This window comes from Cygnus olor, chromosome 1 (genome assembly GCF_009769625.2).
Source record: "Cygnus olor isolate bCygOlo1 chromosome 1, bCygOlo1.pri.v2, whole genome shotgun sequence".
Taxonomy (NCBI): domain Eukaryota; kingdom Metazoa; phylum Chordata; class Aves; order Anseriformes; family Anatidae; genus Cygnus; species Cygnus olor.
Window position 1 is genome coordinate 113,350,901 of NC_049169.1, and position 17,823 is coordinate 113,368,723.

Here is a 17,823-nt window from a genome sequence, read left to right on the forward strand (position 1 = left end):
GTGTTTTCAGTTAGTTGCAGGTTTCTGAGTAAGATGTGGACAAGTAAAAGAATTACAGAAAATTCTGTATGAGAAAACTTTGATTAACAATTACAACTTTTTTTTAAGCTATTTCTCTCAAATATTGGAAGAACATGGTCCTATGGAAATTAATAATAAATTGCTAACTGGGGAGTATGAACATTTCCCTGAAGAAGCTCGAAAGATTGTAGAAGATGAAGGTGGTCTGAAATCTTTTCTTCTGAAATCCCATCGTTTCGTTATGGTGGATAATGTTATTAGCTTAATAAAGCATGAAGTTCTTATAAAAGAAAATATAAACAGAAATGAGACTGAAGATAATGAAGAAGAAAATTATATTGTCTGTGATGTGCAAGAAAATCCTTTCCAGAACAAGCTACAGCTAAATCCAGCTGCTAAGGAATTCAAACCCCTGTCTTATCCTGAGCAACCTCACATATCAACATCTCCTGACATAACAGTAGCAAGCTATGACACTCCACAGTATTTGCCCTGTTCTTTACCCACTTCATATCAATCAGTACTTAGTCAGAATATTGCTACCGTAGAAAATAGGTCGTCTTTTTCTGAAGTTTTATTAGAATGCTTTGATTCTGAAAATCTTGATATGTTCTTGCCTCAGCCTTCCTGGGGTTATCGATGTGAAAGAATATCACCAATGACTTCTCAAATGCCTCTCATTTCAAATGTTGCCAAGCAACCTAGTTATATTTATGCTGACCATGTAGCTCATTGGGATAATGACGAATCAGCTATTTCAGACAGAAAATGTGTCTGCAGCAGTTTAACAGCAACCGAAACACAACCATACAAAGACCCTCAGTGCCTGTTGGTGAACTCGGATACCTCATTTTATGAGGACAGTTTTGCTGTTGCAAATAGCACAAATGAAGCTGAATGTTGTATACAGGTGACTAAGAAGGAAAAAGTAAGCAGAAGTATACCTGTAATGAAAAACAATCCTCATACAAGGATGATAGCTGTTCAGGTAAGAGATTAAAATGGAACCATTATTTGAGAGCTTTTAAGTGACAAAAGATAGTGTTGAGCATCTTGTGTTAGGTTTCTTCTGCTGTGCAAAGTGCAACACCTTTTTCTGATTTTTCTGAACATGATTTCTTTATGTATTCCCAAAGAGTCAAATGTTGTGTAGAGTTTCAAGAGGAAACATGCAAGTAATACTTCAAGCTACCCAAATGTAAGGGATATTAACAATAGTATTAGTGTTCTCTACTATTTATCTCTCAGAAAAGGCCACAAGTTGGAAAATACTGAGGTGTTTATCAGACTAGGAGCTTCCTTAGAATTTTCATTTTAAATTGCTGATGCTTTTTTTTTTTTTTTCAATTATTCTTGGTTTTCATTTGTAATTCTTTAGAGACAGTCTCTGAATTTTGTTCTGCCTGAAGTTTTGAGAGATTTTTTTGACCCAGGGTCAGGGGAGGGAACTGGTGCACACAAGTGAAAACTTTGTTTTAGAGGTTAGGGAAAGTGCTTCTGTGTCATCTTTTTTCATTTTGTTCAGTGATTTGTTTTAACTTGTACAGTATTTGAGGATTTAGATGGTTTGTAGGTTCTAACCATCGCTGGCTGATGCTTACCTCTTGGTTCACAGGGATGGCCCAGCTGTAGGGTGAGTTCAAGGGCAAACTCCCTTCACCTTACTTTTTCCTCCTGAAGAAGGGAAACAACAACAAAACAAAAGAAATTTCTCCTACAGGCACAGGAAGCATTGCTGAACACCCTTAAAGGGGGCACAGCATGCAGCTGACCAGAAGAGGGACCAAAACATTTACTTATTAATGCACCCCAAGGGTTAATCAGCATGGACGACTCACGAAAATGCACTTAAAGTAACAGAGGGAGACAGTGATCGCATGCAAAAGTTACAGACAACAGTTCAGGCTAAGAAGCCAGGTTTTCAGAGTTAGAGATACGGCAGTTTCATACCTCGTTTGTGTGACAGATTATACAAGATGCTAGAGGAACTACTGCAGAGAAGTTCCTAATCTTCTTTCCTTTCTCCATAAGGGAGGAGTAACTTTATAGCTGTAAGATAAAATAATCATCTTTTTATTATTGCTTTCTAAATTATGAAAATGTTAACGTGTTTCATTGCTTTGTTTTTTGGTTTTGTTTTTTCTTTTTTTTTTCCCAAAGCTTGTTATGTGTACATTTCTTCGCTTTAAGTCTTTCCCAAGCAGTTACTGTAAGCTGTTTTCCTTTTGGCTGACGTAAAATGTGATTTCTGTTTGGTTCCTGAGCACATGTAATGAATTTTTAATAGAAAAGGCAATGGTTTTCAATTTAGGGAATTCTGGTTAGCAGAGTTCAAAAGGTCACAATGCGCAGAGGTGTTTCTGTTGGCAAAAGTGTGGGAGAGCAAGGCATTTAACATCTGACTGTGTTTTTTAATAGTATATTAGAGTGGTAACGTAAACTGAATCTTCAGTATGTTGCAAGATTAGATTTTAAACTTAATTTTTTTCAGTAGGTCCTTGATGAGTGATATTGGAGGAAAACAAGCAGGGATTCTGGTCATTGAGTGTAGTCCTTTTTAAGCAGAGGCACTTGTCACAGATCTTGAGTTTAGGACAAGCCACAAAACACAGCTGCTCTGTGAGTTGTGAGACACTGGTTTTGCCAGTCTTAAGTTTTCAGATTTATAGAGCACAGCTGTGTTTAAAGACAGACAGAACTGTCCCCAATATAAATGCTTCATGGTCAATTAAACTAGGAAAAGATCAGGAAAAAAGTGCTTTCATTATAGCTTGAATTCAATTTTGGGAACATTTGCATAATTTCTTGTTACATTATAGATAGACCTATTTCATGATGTAGTTGGATTCACGTAATTGTAGGTTAGGTACAAAGGCTCCAAAAACAGAGCTGGCATAGTAGTTGTATACGTAAACAGGAGATTTTTCTCATCAATTAATGATTCTTTATATTCTAGGTGAATCATGAAGTAGCTGATAGGGAAACTAATACCTTGCCTTTTCATCCATTTGAAATGCAACAAGTAAGTTACCTGTATATTTGTTCATATTTCTCACGAAGCAGTTTAAAGGAGTGCCCAAACATTTAGGAGTGTGAAGATGAAGGTTATCTGAAAATAAGATGTTGTAACAGATACTTTTGATTTTGAGTTTTTTTTCCAACCCTTCCTGTTGGACCATAATCTGTAACGTCCTTCTTCCAAACATCATGTAGGCCCACAAAAAGGAGGCTGTAGCTGTTCATATGTTGGAATATGTTTTAGAGGAAATTGAGTATTTCCTCCCCAAAAACCTTGAGGTTTGATTTAAATATTCCATTGGAGCATGCATGCAGCTCAGACTGATGTTAATGGCAGTCCTATGACCTATCAGGAGATGAGTGAGAAAACACGGCCTTCTCTTCATATTCCATTCTTGTCAAACATTAATGTTCATTTCTGTTATACAGAAAACAACTCCCCCAACAAAAAATACAACAACAAAAACACGCTAAAAACCGTCAACTGACAGCAGACTGACTCTTTTGAATGTTTGCTGCCCTGTGGATAATGGCTGTTTAATTACTTTCTATAATTTATTTTCAGGGAGATATTCTACGTATGGAAAAAGAGCATCAAGTATTAAAAGAACAACTTAAAGAAGCACAGGAAAAATATGAACAGTTACAAAGCCGAAGCTCAGAAGAAATCAGTGTTTTAAAAGAGCTGATAAAAAAAAGTGTTGAAGAGACAGAGGTAACATTTTTATCCATGCGGCAGTGGGGTTAGCAAAGACAAACTGAAGTGGTTCACGATATTGGTTGTGATAGGTCAACACTTATTCTGAAACTGGAATGGTAGTCCTCATTGCTGTGAAGTGTTAACAGATCTGAAAATCTGTGTGGCATCTTCCTCAGAAGACGTTTAAATGAACACATAGGTTATTGGTTGTCTCCATCTAGTGGATAGGTACTGGCTTTGATTCAACCCAAAAAGAAAAAAGCATGATGCTATTGACTCTTTCCCTCTTCTTGAGGAGAAGGGGTTCAAGTGGTCAGTGTTTTGATTTGCTGGGATGGCTAACGGGCTTTTCCAGACATTTTCCTTGAAATTGTTTGGGAGAAAGAGTAGTCTCCAGGCACCACCATCAGCCAATTATCACTTCAATTTTACAGTTAAAGCCAAATGTGCTACAGGCTACTCATTTGTCTGCATTTTAAAGGGAGTTTTTCAATTAAAAATAAATAAAGCAGGTGAGACCAAAGCCATTCTCCCTACCAGCTCACTTTATTCTTTAGTAAGATCTTTAAATAAGGGGCCTGTCATTCAATCTCTAACGTCTTTTTCTTCCTTTCATTTGTGTATTGGAGTAAATTCCTGTACTGCATCTTGGGAGGTCCTGAATTCTAGCTTTAACATTCATAGAATCATAGAATGGTTTCGGTTGGAAGGGTTCCAACCCCTGCCATGGGCAGGGACACCTCCCACCAGTCCAGGCTGCCCAAAGCCCCATCCAGCCTGGCCTTGAACACTTCCAGGGATGGGGCATCCACAACTTCTCTGGGCAACCAGTTCCAGGGCGTCACCCCCCTCATAGCAAAGAATTTCTTCCTTATATCTGATCTAAATCTACCCTCTTTTAGTTTAAAACCATTCCTCCTTGTCCTATCACTATACCCCCTGACAAAGAGTCCCTCCCCAGCTTCCCTGCAGGCCCCCTTTAGGTACTGGAAGGCCACCGTAAAGTCTCCCCGGAGCCTTCTCTTCTCCAGGCTGAACAACCCCAGCTCCCTCAGCCTGTCTTCACAGGGGAGGTGCTCGAGAACCTTGATCATCCTCGTGGCCCTCCTCTGGACCCGTTCTAACAGGTCCACGTCCTTCTTGTGCTGGGGCCCCAGGGCTGAATGCAGTGCTCCAGGTGGGGTCTCACAAGAGCAGAGCAGAGGGAAAGAATCACCTCCCTCGCCCTGCTGGCCATGCTGCTTTTGATGCAGCCCAGGGTACAGTTGGCTTTCTGGGCTGCCAGCGCACATTGCCAGCTCATGTCAAGCTTCTCATCCACCAATACCCCCAAGTCCTTCTCCTCAGGGCTGCTCTCAATCCATTCTCCACCCAGCCTGTGTTTGTGCTTGGAAGTGCCCTGACTCATGTGTGGGACCTTGGCCTTGTTGAACCTCATGTGGCCCACCTCCCAGGCCTGCCCAGGTCCCTCTGGATGTCATCCCTTCCCTCCAGCGTGTCGACCATACCACACAGCTTGGTGTATTTAGCAAACTTGCTGAGGGTGCACTCCATCAAGTTGCATGTGCAGATGAGTGGAGTTAAGCATTAATGAGTATGCTGCCTGTTCTAAACACCCGGCCTAAAAGTGCATTAATCACTAAATAAAATTCTGTTGTCGTAAATGTTGCTGGCTAAGGTGTTGATCACGTGTCTGCAAGTTGCTCTAACTTGCATTTAAATAAAATACTCTTTACAGAAATAATGTTTTCTTATTTTTTGCTTTTAGGTATCAAAGAATGAACTAGAGTGGCTTAATCAAGATTTAGAAATAAAAGTAAAAAAATGGCAACAGGAGAAAAAAGAAAATCAAGAGAACTTAAAAGCAGTAAGGAACACCGTCAAAAAGCATGTGGATACTAATGATAGGTACCAATTTTGAATACAGATTTACATCTGTAGATCTCTATTTTTGTCCCTTTGCTTGATTTTTTTGTTTGTTTGTTTTAAAGTAAGTACACTTATTTCTGATAGTCTATGGTTTCAGTATTTACTGATTCTGTGAATGAGAATTCAAACTTCTTGCCCTGATAATATCATTAGGGCAAGAAAATGAGTTAAATTCAGATCTTGGATTAGAGCTGGTATCAATAGGACCTGCATGTAGTTATTTAACTTAATAATACTAAGTAATACTACTAATACTAAGTACTACTAATACTAAATACTAATAATACTAAGTAATACTACTTCTTCACTGTTTAACATTTTTGAGTGTTCCAGACTCCTTTAGTTTGGCACTGCTTGCATACTTTTGTACTTCATGATTTACCATTTTTTCCTCGGTGTGCTCCTCTACAGCAGTATGATTAGCCTTAAAGTTTTATTTTTTTGTTCCTCTTCCTCACATACAGTCAACCCAACTGAACTCTGCTCTGCATCTTTCTTTCTTACACACTTTTTACCTGTACTGCCACAGAGCGTTTCTGAAGGTTAACTAGGGATGCACATTACCTTCTTTTCTAGTTTTGTCCCCTACTTGTCAGATTAAAGTAAATCTGCAAGAACCAGATAGCTGCATGTATCGTGTGTTGTTTTTGTTTTTTTTAAACCCATCATCCATCCTAAAACAGAAGTCTGCAGGGCTTCCCATGGAACTTAGAACAGTAATATCCCATCATGGCCTGGTGTGCAGCAATCCCAGGTATTCCCCTGATGATTAGTTTTCCTGGCTATGAAGGAATAAGAAACAGCTTCAGTCAACCTTCTACTATAGTCATAGAGCATCTAGGAAATTACGTCACTGACACACTGAAAAAATAAATTCAGTGTCACCTGACACAGTATAGTAAGTAGCTTTTCCCAAAACATTTTAAGAACTTCAGCAATCTTTAAGTAGTCTAATCATTGGCTGCATAACTAGCTAGAAGCTTTTTCACAGTAATAGGCTGGAATATGCATGTCTGCTTTAGTATTTCGTTGTGTTATTGCAAGCACAGGTAAGCATTTTAAAATAGCTGTCAGAAAACTGATGAAACTGACTTACAGTAATGATTTTTCTAATCAGACTTGACACTTCCTACTATATTTTTAATGTTCTCTGTCAGTTTTCAGACATAAGAAGGCTTCTGTCCTTGAATGCTATTTTATCTTTACTATTAATAGTTCGAGCCAAATCTTTCTTGAAAAATTATCAGCTTGCACTTATATTAATTACTTGCTGCTTAATTAATAATACATTTAAATGCACTTACAGTATTAAACAACATACAAAATGTATAGATTGTCACTGCTGCGTAGTTATCACTGTGGTTATAGAGGAACGTGTAATGTGTTTGGTGAACATTTTTCAGAATAAGCTTAATAAATATTTGATTACTCTAGGTATTCAAAGACCATTGATGAGAAGGAGAAGCAGTATAACATATATTTCAATACATGTCTTGAGACCAGGTAAAACTCTTGTAAAACTCTCAGCAATATTTGTATTTTTCTACTGACTTGTTGTTATTGGAGTTGTCTGTTTCATCCTGGGTGAAAAATAAGAAAAAATGAACACTTTAGCCTGTATCTCTTATTCTCAGTTAGTTTACTTTTACTTAATATAAGTAAATATTACTTTCTTTTAATTATTTAGAATAATTCAAAGCTGGCTTTTCAAAATACTGTAATATATTTCTCTTGATTATATGATACAGTATTTTAGGATACATTAGAAGTTGGGTGCTCTACATACATACTGAACTGTCATATGCAACTTTGGATCCTCACATACTTGTAATTCTAAGTGTACATAAAGTTATCTGAACACTTTCTAAAAGTTGTTCATTTGCGCTTAGATGGAATTCAAGGTTTCATTTATACGTTCTTCATATATGTGAACAGGCTTTGAACAGTAAAACTTGCATGTCTGCAGTAGTTAAGCCCCAATAAACTTTTTACATTGCACAGTGAAATTTGGTTAAGAAATCCCAAAGTTATGTCCATGGAGCCAGCAGTAAGGCTACAAGAACATGATACTATGCCCAAAGGCACAAGCTGTACAACATAAATGAAGATACATGCTTCTGAGGAAAAGACAAGTAATAGCTGAAGAAAACCTCTAGAATGTACTACTGTTGTAAATGTTACTCAAATCTTTAACCTCTTTCTGTTTTGCAGCAATAAACTTGCTAATGAGAAGGTAAAATTGGAAGAACTTATAAAAAAGAGTCAAGATGACTACCAGGAACATATGAAAAGAGCTGTTAAAGCAGAGGTACAAACAAAAACCCTAAAATGCTTCTGTTACAGCCTGAATCATTTGCATTGATGGGTGGGGAAGATGACTGCTGAAGTCTTAACTAACAATTTCCCTTAAAGTAGCATCTAAGACTTTTTATAAGAATATATTAAAAGTGTTGATCAAATATCGACGCTGTTCAGGATGTTATCTAGGAAAACTTAGCAAATCATCATGGTGGATTATTGTTGACCAGTATTAAAAGTGCACAGAATTTGGGGCATCTGTTATAGCCCCAAACAAAATTCAGCTAAATAATTCAGTTTTTTACCTGCTTTATGAATAAATTCCATTAGTAGGAATTAACCATAGGAAGATACAGATTCCTGTTCAAAATTAAGTCATGCTTAGTGAATGTATAGCTAATTATTTCTTGGGTAGAATCAGAGAGCAATTTCAGTATTTTGCTAAATGGAGATTACTGATCAAGATTTTTGCTAAAATAGTGTTTTATATTGGAAATGCTTTAAGTATCATGAACAATGCTTTCTTCTTAGGAAAGGCTTGAAAGTCGTCTTAACCTGCAGTGAAATTTTATGAAAAAGATTAGACTGTTTGTTCGTGTTGGTCTTCAATCATGCAGTATTTAAAAGAGTGCCTTATTGACTTAAAATATGTGCATGCACATTTTTGATAAGGTGCAAAGGGAACACATATGGATGCTTTCTGCAATCAGCTGAAGTGAATATAACCTAGTTATCCTCCTAAAGGCCTGCCAGTGCCCTTAATTCTACTTGAAATTCCTCACCATAGGAGCAGTGCGTGATTGTATGTTGTGCTCTGTATCATCAAATTATTGTTTAAGGTGATTCTAGGCTTTATTCCTTGTGTTATAGCACTGCTTTTATTGCAATCCTTTTTTAAGCAATTATTTTGTTACAGATATCAGTACTCAAAAACTGGAAAAAAACTGAAGTATACAAGCTAAATGCCATAGCTGCCAATGCAGACAGAAATCTCAAGATGCTGAAGTCATTAAGCAGGTATGGAGAGTTTACACTAGTAATTTCAGTACTACTAGTTGCTAAACAAAAGTAATTAGCAGATGTTTAGTCATGATCTGTTAACTAGACAAGTCAATTTTTCTCACAAAGTGATGGCTGCCTGAAAGGTATGCAGTAGTTAAATGCAACTTCTCTGAAGTTGATTTTCTTTTTTAGTCTTACGTCATTAACATGTGAAATATTTAAGCAGCAGCAGCAAACTTCTTGTCTTACTCTTTCTTAGCCTGGGAAGATTAGGGTACTGGGAACATTCCAGTTACTCCTGCCCAGTATCACTAGCGAGGGGGCTGCAATGTAAATAAAGAGGAGGTGAAACAAAACTGGCGTATGACAAGATTGTTGCCTTCCTTACGAGGAACTAACTTAGTCCTTTTGAGTTACTTCTTTAAAAATATATGCCATATTCCCTCTCCCGGTAGAAGTTGCCCATACAGGAAGGAACTGTTGTATTAAAACCATTGGTCTTAAGCAAAAATAATGGAATAGAATAGAATATTTCGGTTGGAGGGGACCTACAACTATATTCAAGTCCAACTGCCCGAGCACCTCAGGGCTTACAAAGTTAAAATGTGTTACTGAGGGCATTGTCCAAATGTCTCTTGATGCCCCATGTCTGTCAGTGTTCAACTGCCCCTCTAGGAAGCGCGTTCCAGTGTTTGACCACCCTCACAGTAAATAAATGTTTCCTAATGTCCAGCTTTAACCTCCCCTGGAGCAGCTTTGTGCCATTCCCACGTGTCCTGTCATCAGTGACCAGGGAGCAGAGGCCAGCACCTCCCTCTCCACTTCTCCTCCTCAGGGACTTGCAGAGCAATGAGGTCGCCTCTCAGCCTTTTTTTTTTTTTTTTTTCCATAATAGACAAACTAATGGGAATGCTGGAGTTTAATTGAAAATCTTCATTATTTCAGCAGCTCGGCTTCAGCACTTCCTGAGTCGAAGTCACAGATCGATTCTTGGGAAATATTTATTTCAAATATAAAGAAACAAATGGAAAAAGTAGAGGTAAGTCTTAATTTCTCATAACAACATATAAATTGAATTTTGGAGATTAAAAAAGAATAAATAAAATTGCATTCCTTTTTTAAAACACTAGTGTCTTCTCCAAATACTCATCTACAGATTTTTAATGACAAAAGAAAGCTTCTGTTATAAGGCCTGATTATTAAATATAGTTAGGTTACAATGGCTATCTTCAGTTTCATAAAGGCAAAATTCTTTCCTTTGCATATGTTGCTTAAAGATTGGATTGCAGAATAACGAGTCTGTAATCTCAGTTCCTTTGTATTTTTTGAACTTTAAATGTCCATGCAACTTATTCAAAAACAAGGGAGAACTGTTGCTAAGAGAAGCTGAATACACTGTTAATATGTTAACATATAATAATGTTAACATATAACACTTAATATGTAACATATGTTAAGTTTTAAAAACTAGAAAATGCTTCACAAGCCCTTTCAAACATTAATGCAAGTCCTTCAATAGAGAGTTATGTTACTACACCAAATGGTAGCCTTATGTCTCCATGTGAAAGACCTGGTACCTTTGTTGTTTTGCAAAGGTGTTAATGCCATTATTAATGTTGTTAATGTCATTTTAAGTAACAAAAGAGCTTTAGCTAATGCTAATTTGGAAAATTTATTTTCCTTTTGCAGGTTGGGTATGAAGAAAAAATTCAGATGGTGAAAAACGGTGTACGAAATTGCCTCACCAAAATAGAAGCTGTGGATCTTTCATCTCCTCCCAGTGTCCTAGTATGTATCTTACATTTGATAGCGGTGTGTTAAGAAATTCTTTAGGTCTGTACCCAGCATGGCTATCCGTTACAGAACGTGTACATAACGAACTTGAATACGTAGCCTTGAACACAAACTAATCTATGCCTCTCCGTATGCCCAGGAAAAGGTGACTGCAGATTAGCAGGATAACATCCAGTGACAAATTCCAAAGTCCTTTTTAGAGGCTTAAGCTATTAAAAGTTGATGCTAAAATGCTTCCCATTTTCTTGTACGTCATGACTTTACACCAAAATCCACAGGGACAAAGACCCATTACACCAACACATATGATGTGATGATGGATACCAAAATTAACTTCCAGTTGTATCTGTTAGGAACTAGATACAGTGTCAGCCATTTATAGAAATTAACCTGCAGTAACTACATCCCAGACAAATAGTATTAACAACATTTTCTTATGGGTTAGAAGTTCCATAAATGCTTTGCTCAAACCTTGTCAGTTACTTTCTAACTATGCATGATTGTTCCTGGTACAAGGACAATGTCAGTGTAAGTCACTACTCCTACAGCTATTCATCACCATGCTGGTGGGAGGACACGTGGCCATGCTGAAATACTTGGAGCCAAGCTAGCTGCAGTGATGATGCCAAAAACCTGAATGTTGCTGTTCACTGAGAGTAAAATTGAAATTAGGGCACAGAGCTGATGTCTAGTCATGAAGACAAATAGTATTCAAAAATCACTATACCTGGGTCAGTTTGGAGTAAGGAAATAAGGGTTCAATCAAGAACCCTTCAAGACAGGGGAGTTAAATGACCTGCTAAGTAAAATGCTCATAGTATATTTATAAATGAAATCCCTAAATGCATCAAAGATGCCACAAAAGAAACTTCCTCTAAAAAGTACATTCTCTGCAGAAAGTCATATTTTTTTCTTTCCTTTGTTTGTGGTTTAATTTGGACCCAATTCTCTATTCTAATACTGTAGTATATTTATGATTGTTACTACAATTTTTCTGGACTTGTACAAATAATGGTTACCCTTACATTCTCCTGCATACTATTTCTTACCAATTATTTCCAGATATTTTTTTTCTCCTTATTGGCACAGAACTCTTAAGAATATTGTAGATTTTCTTAGTTACCTAAGTTATATCCTTCGGTTGCCATCAATTTAGAGGTTGGGAAGCAGAGTGACTTTTGATCCTTTTGTTCTTCATTTGGTATCTGGTTTTACTGCAGTAATGCAGGAGTAACTAATTAGAAAAGGTATCTGTAGTTCTTTCAGCTTCATGAAGACTTTCATAGGCAAATGCTGAATCCAAATGAAAAAGACTTGATGAAAACTATTTTTCTCCTTGGCTGTTTAATTCTGTCTGTAGTTCTTACAAATTTTGAATCAAGTGATACAAAAACATCATTTGATAAAGCTTAAAAACTCTGTAAGGATCTACAAAAATAAACCTAAAGCTTTGTCCTAAGGAATGTGAAAACTTGTAAAAATCTAAATGGGCTAAAATTGAGATTAGACCGTTCTACTATGTAATGTTTTAGGTCAAGCTGACTTTTCATATCTCTGTTGGCAAAGCTAAGCTGGTTACATACAGATTTTAAAAAATCACGTTCCCAAGCAAATTTTCAGTATCTGGCTTTTTGTAGACTAGTAGCTTATGCCAAAATTTACTTTCTTTTATTTCTTCTCGTTCTCCTAAGGAGATGATCCTTTTCTGTTAAAGGTGGTTATGGGCATACACCTGTATTGAGAGGATAAAGTATCACTTCAAAAAGTGATTAAAGTATTAAATTAAAGGACACTCTGAATAAGGACCAGCAGGTTTAATTTGACTATGTGTAAATGCAGAATTTTAGTTCTGTGTGCTAGAAGGCAGCCAGCTGCCTTAGAGCCGTCAAGTTCTGAAACAACAGCAGTGATGGGGCCAAACAACTTATTTTAAGGAGTTCTTTCCATTTATGGAAGAGAGTTGTTAGTTCAAAAAGAAATCTTCCTGGATTGTGTCAACCCCAAGTTCTTGAGGGTGATGATTATAGCTGTTGTGTTTGGTTTTAAAATAAGTAAATGTTACACTGGATTATATATAGATTGTATCATCAGTTAAAAGCAACGAATTTTGTATTTTCAAATTGATGGCACTTATTTTAAAGCAGTAGCTTCTACCACCAACTTCAAACTACACTTCTTTAAAACTTAAAGCTGTCCAACAGCCATTCATTCTTTAGAAAACCCAGAATAAGTAACAGCTGTAATTAACGCATGTATACTGCCCTATTTAATCCTGTTGCAAACAGGTTGTCTGTATGTAGTACTTATTAAAGAGCACCTTTGTGTGATATTTTTACCTTGGTAGAACAAGTTAAGATACACTGATAAGACTTTTCAGTTCCTTCTCATGGCCAAAACGTAGCAAAGTTTATGCTGCAAATGCTCAAGAGTTCTGCTCGACTTATTTTAATTACTATTTTTCTTGGGGAATCTGTTTATTTCCTAGAGAAAACAAAGCAGACTGGCTATCAGTGATCCAGCTGTTGTCATGTATTCCTCTGCATCTGCACAACCTAACTTACTTCCAGCATTTTCAAGTTCTGAAGATCAACGTCCAACAACTGCTCTGTTTAATACACAGGCTGGTGTGAAGCTAGCACACGCAAATTCTAAGTCTCATTCTGCAAGTGATGGAGCAGTGAAAAAACATTCCAAACCTCTGGAAGGATCGTATGCCGATAAAGTTTCATTAACTTGTCCATCAAGGATTTCTGGAAGTAATACTCAGAATATCCAACCAAACCAATCCCACCACGATGATTCAGCTATACATATGAGGCCCCCTGGAATTCCAAACAACGCATTGCCTCCAGAAACATTTGAAAATATTATTGCACATCTACAAACTATATTTCCAGGCTACAGCAGGTATTTTTTTAATGTGTACAATGTTGTGGTGGGCAATAAAAATTCTAATCGTCCAATGATAAAAGTACAAAAAGAATTGATTTGTTAGTAGATGGCTCCTATTTCATAGGACGAGTTTTCTTAAAGCATTAGTTTCTTTCCCTTGTTCAGTGAGACATTCCTTAAGGCAGCAGACCTACAGAGTTGACTCAATGTGGTTCTCACTTAGAAGCACCAGCAAATAGAACTAGTAGTATTTTATTTTTATGATTTAAGGTAGCTAGATCCTAGTTACTGAGAGGTGTTGGAAGCAGGTGCTTGCTGTAGTTCATCTGAGAAGTTAGTTAGTTAGTTTAGTTAATGGAGCAGTAGGCTCTACTGCTATGAATCAAACATGGAAAATAGTGTTTTCTAATACCGTGATTATGCCTATAATAGCCACAGTATTACTAATTGCTAATTATGTCATTTTTATTTCAGTTCAACCTTTACCAAGTTCATAAAAGATGTACAGAGAAGAAATGGGAATACATTGTTAAGCTTGAGCTCCACTGAAATTCTAAGAAGAGTGACAGATCTCATTCTGGACCAGCAAAATAAGGTACTGTTGTAGTTGCTGCCATTTCTGCTGTGCACCTCTGATGGTGGAAATAACGCAGCACATTCCAGAAGAGATAGCACGTTTTTCTTTGCTGTCAGGCTCTGAACTGTGAACTTGCTCAAAATTGTTATCCAATACCTGCCTAGGCATCAGCTTCAGCAGGGAGACCTGTGAAGTCGGTATCCTCTGCTTCACCAGGACAGACTGGGACTCGGAGTCAGGAAGTATCTGCAGAAGAAAATGTACCCAGCCCACCCAAGGCAAGACCTGTGCACAAAAATGCCTCGAGTCAAAATACATATCCAGCTCAGCCAAATCTCCAGCCATGGGGAAATGTTGGAGCAATGCCTAAATCTAAGTGGAAAAAAATAGACTCTACAGTAAGTTCTCCGTGATGAATTTCAAATTATTACCCTGTACTTATTATGATATGTGAAATAATTAGGTGTATTGCTGGAAAAAATAATCAGGACTTGTTCATTTTGTGGATAAAACCTTAAATAGACTTGGTTAAAGTTAGTAACATCGTTAAATTTTTAGAATTCAATGATTAATTGTTGCTAGCTTTCAAATAACATTTTTTGTATAGGCCTCCAGTGATGATCCTTGCACCATATGTCATGATGAGCTAAGCAGAGACTCATGTGAACTGGAATGTGGGCATCATTTTCACAGAGAGGTGAGGATTCTTATTTGCATCTAAGTGATAAGAATGTTTACTCTTTGTTCAGTTATACAGTTGGTTTACTTTTAAAAAGTTTTTCCCCCTCATCCTCTAGTACCTGAAGTTAAAAACAACAATACATAGTTTTCCTTTATATACGTTGTGCACCAAGACTTGCTAGATACAATCTTACTGTGTTGAAAAGTTTCAAGTTTTAGATCTCAACTAAGGTGATAATTCATCAGAATGAATTGAAGCTCTTTGAGCTGAACTCTTTGTACCAGACTTGGACTGTTTCCTCAACAATATCTTCCCGTTCTTGCAGTGCATTAGAAAATGGCTAAAGGAACATTCGAGTACCTGCCCTATCTGCCGCAATCATGTTCTGTTACCTGAAGACTTTCCTGAGCTTCCTGCAAGAAAAAAATATGCCTAAATCTTGTTTTATTTAACCTGTAATAAGATGTAAAGTGGCTGCAGACAACTGTCATGACATGACAAGGAATGGAAACATGATGCCTAGGAAGAGGCTGATCCCTGGTTTTGCTGGAAAGGATAGCAGAACTCATTCTTGTCCAGTATTTAAAACTTGGCTGTAAGCCACGAGACACGGGTACTGCCACGGCACCTACAGTATCAAGTTAGTATACTCCAAAATACAGCACTTTTCCTGGTTGCTGCCTAAATGCGTGCAGCTGATGTAGTTCAGAGGCCAGAATCACACAAAGCTGGTAGGTTTTTTGGCTAAGGGGTTTAAACTACCATATCTACTTTTCTCAAAGGATGGTTATGCCTATGAACAATTCCTGTAAAAAGTGCGTGTCGGGTCCTTCAGAGATGATACTACACTGAAAGTAAATTCTAATATCAAATTCTAATATCAAACAAATAGGTGAGCTGAATGACAGACTAGAACTTGGAACAACCAATCCACTACCTTTTCATAGTATAAACAATTATAACTTAACTGCAGGATTCAAATCGGGATTTTTGTGATCATTTTGAATAGGGTTCATACAATTTCAACACCTTTTTCCACATAAATCTACAACTCATAATTCAGATTGTTTAAATAATGACTTCTAACAATAGTTTGAAGCAAGAAATTTAAGTATTCTTGTCATTCCTTTTGTTTGTACATCATTGATTTGGAATAATATGACTTAATTTTTAATGTGAAAATATCTTAAATATCCCTCATAGTTGATCCGATTTGTCTAAATCGGAATTAAAAGATTTTTATTTTTGATGAAGCAATAGAGTGTATTTGTATTCTGTGCGTGAATGCTGGTTTATGAGCAATGTGAGGTACACAGTACAGCAGCTGAAAGAATTGCTACCCTACTGCTTCAAAAGTCTGAACTTGCCAGAATGAGTACCCTTTTCATTGTAAAAAATTGTTTCAGATGGCCAGAAGGCCAGGGCTAGATAGCATACACTGGTACACTAGATAATGTAAACACTCTGAAAATACAGTGAGTATGATTGTTTGGGTACAAGCAGTATTAAGCTGATTATTTGAGATAAGGTAAGTCTAATGGATCATTTGTTTCCCCAAGTGGAGTACGTATACTACAGATGAAGTTTTAAACTATCTTGAGATATGTCAGTATACTAATTGGAACTTGGATCAAAAATAAAATTACTACTGCAGCTGATGTGGAGTTCTTTTATTTTAATATTTTTGCTAAGTATGAGTTACTGTTGAGTAAACTACTATTTGCTAGAGGGCTAAGGCACTGTATAGCCAAAGAATTAGGTACTGTGCTGCTCAGCACTACACCACTTGCATCCTTTTCAGCTTCTATTATTTTCTCAGTGGGGGGAAAAATATATATATATTAATTAGACTTTATCAGCTGTTCACAGAAGCAGCCCAAGTCCTCGCCACTTAGGCCACTTTTCCAGGGTAGAGGGATCCTTGACCTTGCTAGGCAGTGGCAAAGCAGTCCCACAAGCCACGGTCAACTATTTGGTGTTTTCCAAATAGAATATAACTTGGTTAGAGGTTAACATGGGTAAGTTGGCTGTGAAAACAGGTAAGGCAACACTTAGTGTTAATGCAGAGTTAATGAACTGATATTTATGAACGTTCATGCTTGTTACCAGCCAATCTTATTTTTTCCCTACACTCACAGCACCGATAGGAGCCCAAGTTGCTAAGTAAGTGGGGTGATTTTTAATCTGTGCTCCTCTTCTCTTCCCTGACGTACAGAAACCACAAGAATTTTTACTGATAGCCAGAAGTGGTTTATTCACATCTTTAAAAAGGAGGCCTGAGAGCAGACAACAAAACATTATCTAGTTCTAAGACATTTAAGGCTAAGTTTTTATGGAGATAAGAAGTCTCAGACTCTTTAACAGTAAGTACGTGTGGGCAAGGCTAGTTTATTTTCAGACTAGGACAAGGTAAAACAGCCTTGCTCTGTGTCTAGGATTCCTGACTTAAGGATATATACTGTGTGCTAAATGATTATTCCTGCAGTGTTAGGATGCAGTTGACCTTTTCCTTTATACATGAAAGGTCTGTGAAATGCTCCATAATTACAGTAGTAGTAGTCTGGTATCAATATGTGAAAAGAGTCCAATTTCTAATCTGCAATGACCACTTCTAGGCACCTTAGCGCAGATACTGTAATGTTAATCCTTGGCTACCTGTCAAAGCTGCTTCTGGGAGAGGAAGAACTTTCCAGGGAGCAACTGGCGCACTCACTCTAGAACAGGATTTTTCAGCTGTCTGTGCTGTATTTCTGAACTATTCTGTACATCAGGCCCCTGGGATCATCACAGTACAGGCAGAGAGGTGATCGGGTAGGGTGTGGGTAAGAGATTTGCTGCTGCGGATGCTATGGCCAGAGGCAGGCTCGAACACCAGTGCATCTTCTCAAATAACCTAAATGTGTGAAGTGC

General features: G+C 37.3%; 1 protein-coding gene across 7 annotated transcripts in view; it reads left to right on the forward strand.

Moving 5' to 3' along the window:
* Window positions 1–16,571, forward strand: part of TTC3 (tetratricopeptide repeat domain 3) — a 64,740-nt gene extending 48,169 nt beyond the window's left edge. For 6 of the 7 annotated variants that reach the window (XM_040577328.1, XM_040577350.1, XM_040577355.1 and 3 more), the window contains 14 exons: window positions 109–1,009; window positions 2,978–3,043; window positions 3,605–3,754; window positions 5,508–5,647; window positions 7,103–7,171; window positions 7,880–7,976; window positions 8,883–8,983; window positions 9,914–10,007; window positions 10,658–10,756; window positions 13,248–13,669; window positions 14,129–14,249; window positions 14,396–14,629; window positions 14,839–14,928; window positions 15,239–16,571. In XM_040577328.1, coding sequence (XP_040433262.1) covers window positions 109–1,009; window positions 2,978–3,043; window positions 3,605–3,754; window positions 5,508–5,647; window positions 7,103–7,171; window positions 7,880–7,976; window positions 8,883–8,983; window positions 9,914–10,007; window positions 10,658–10,756; window positions 13,248–13,669; window positions 14,129–14,249; window positions 14,396–14,629; window positions 14,839–14,928; window positions 15,239–15,349 — 2,695 coding nt within the window. In that variant the 3' untranslated portion in view covers window positions 15,350–16,571. The remainder of the gene's footprint in view (window positions 1–108; window positions 1,010–2,977; window positions 3,044–3,604; window positions 3,755–5,507; window positions 5,648–7,102; window positions 7,172–7,879; window positions 7,977–8,882; window positions 8,984–9,913; window positions 10,008–10,657; window positions 10,757–13,247; window positions 13,670–14,128; window positions 14,250–14,395; window positions 14,630–14,838; window positions 14,929–15,238) is intronic. The other variant, XM_040577339.1, reaches the window with a different exon arrangement.
* The last annotated feature ends 1,252 nt before the right edge of the window (window positions 16,572–17,823 follow it).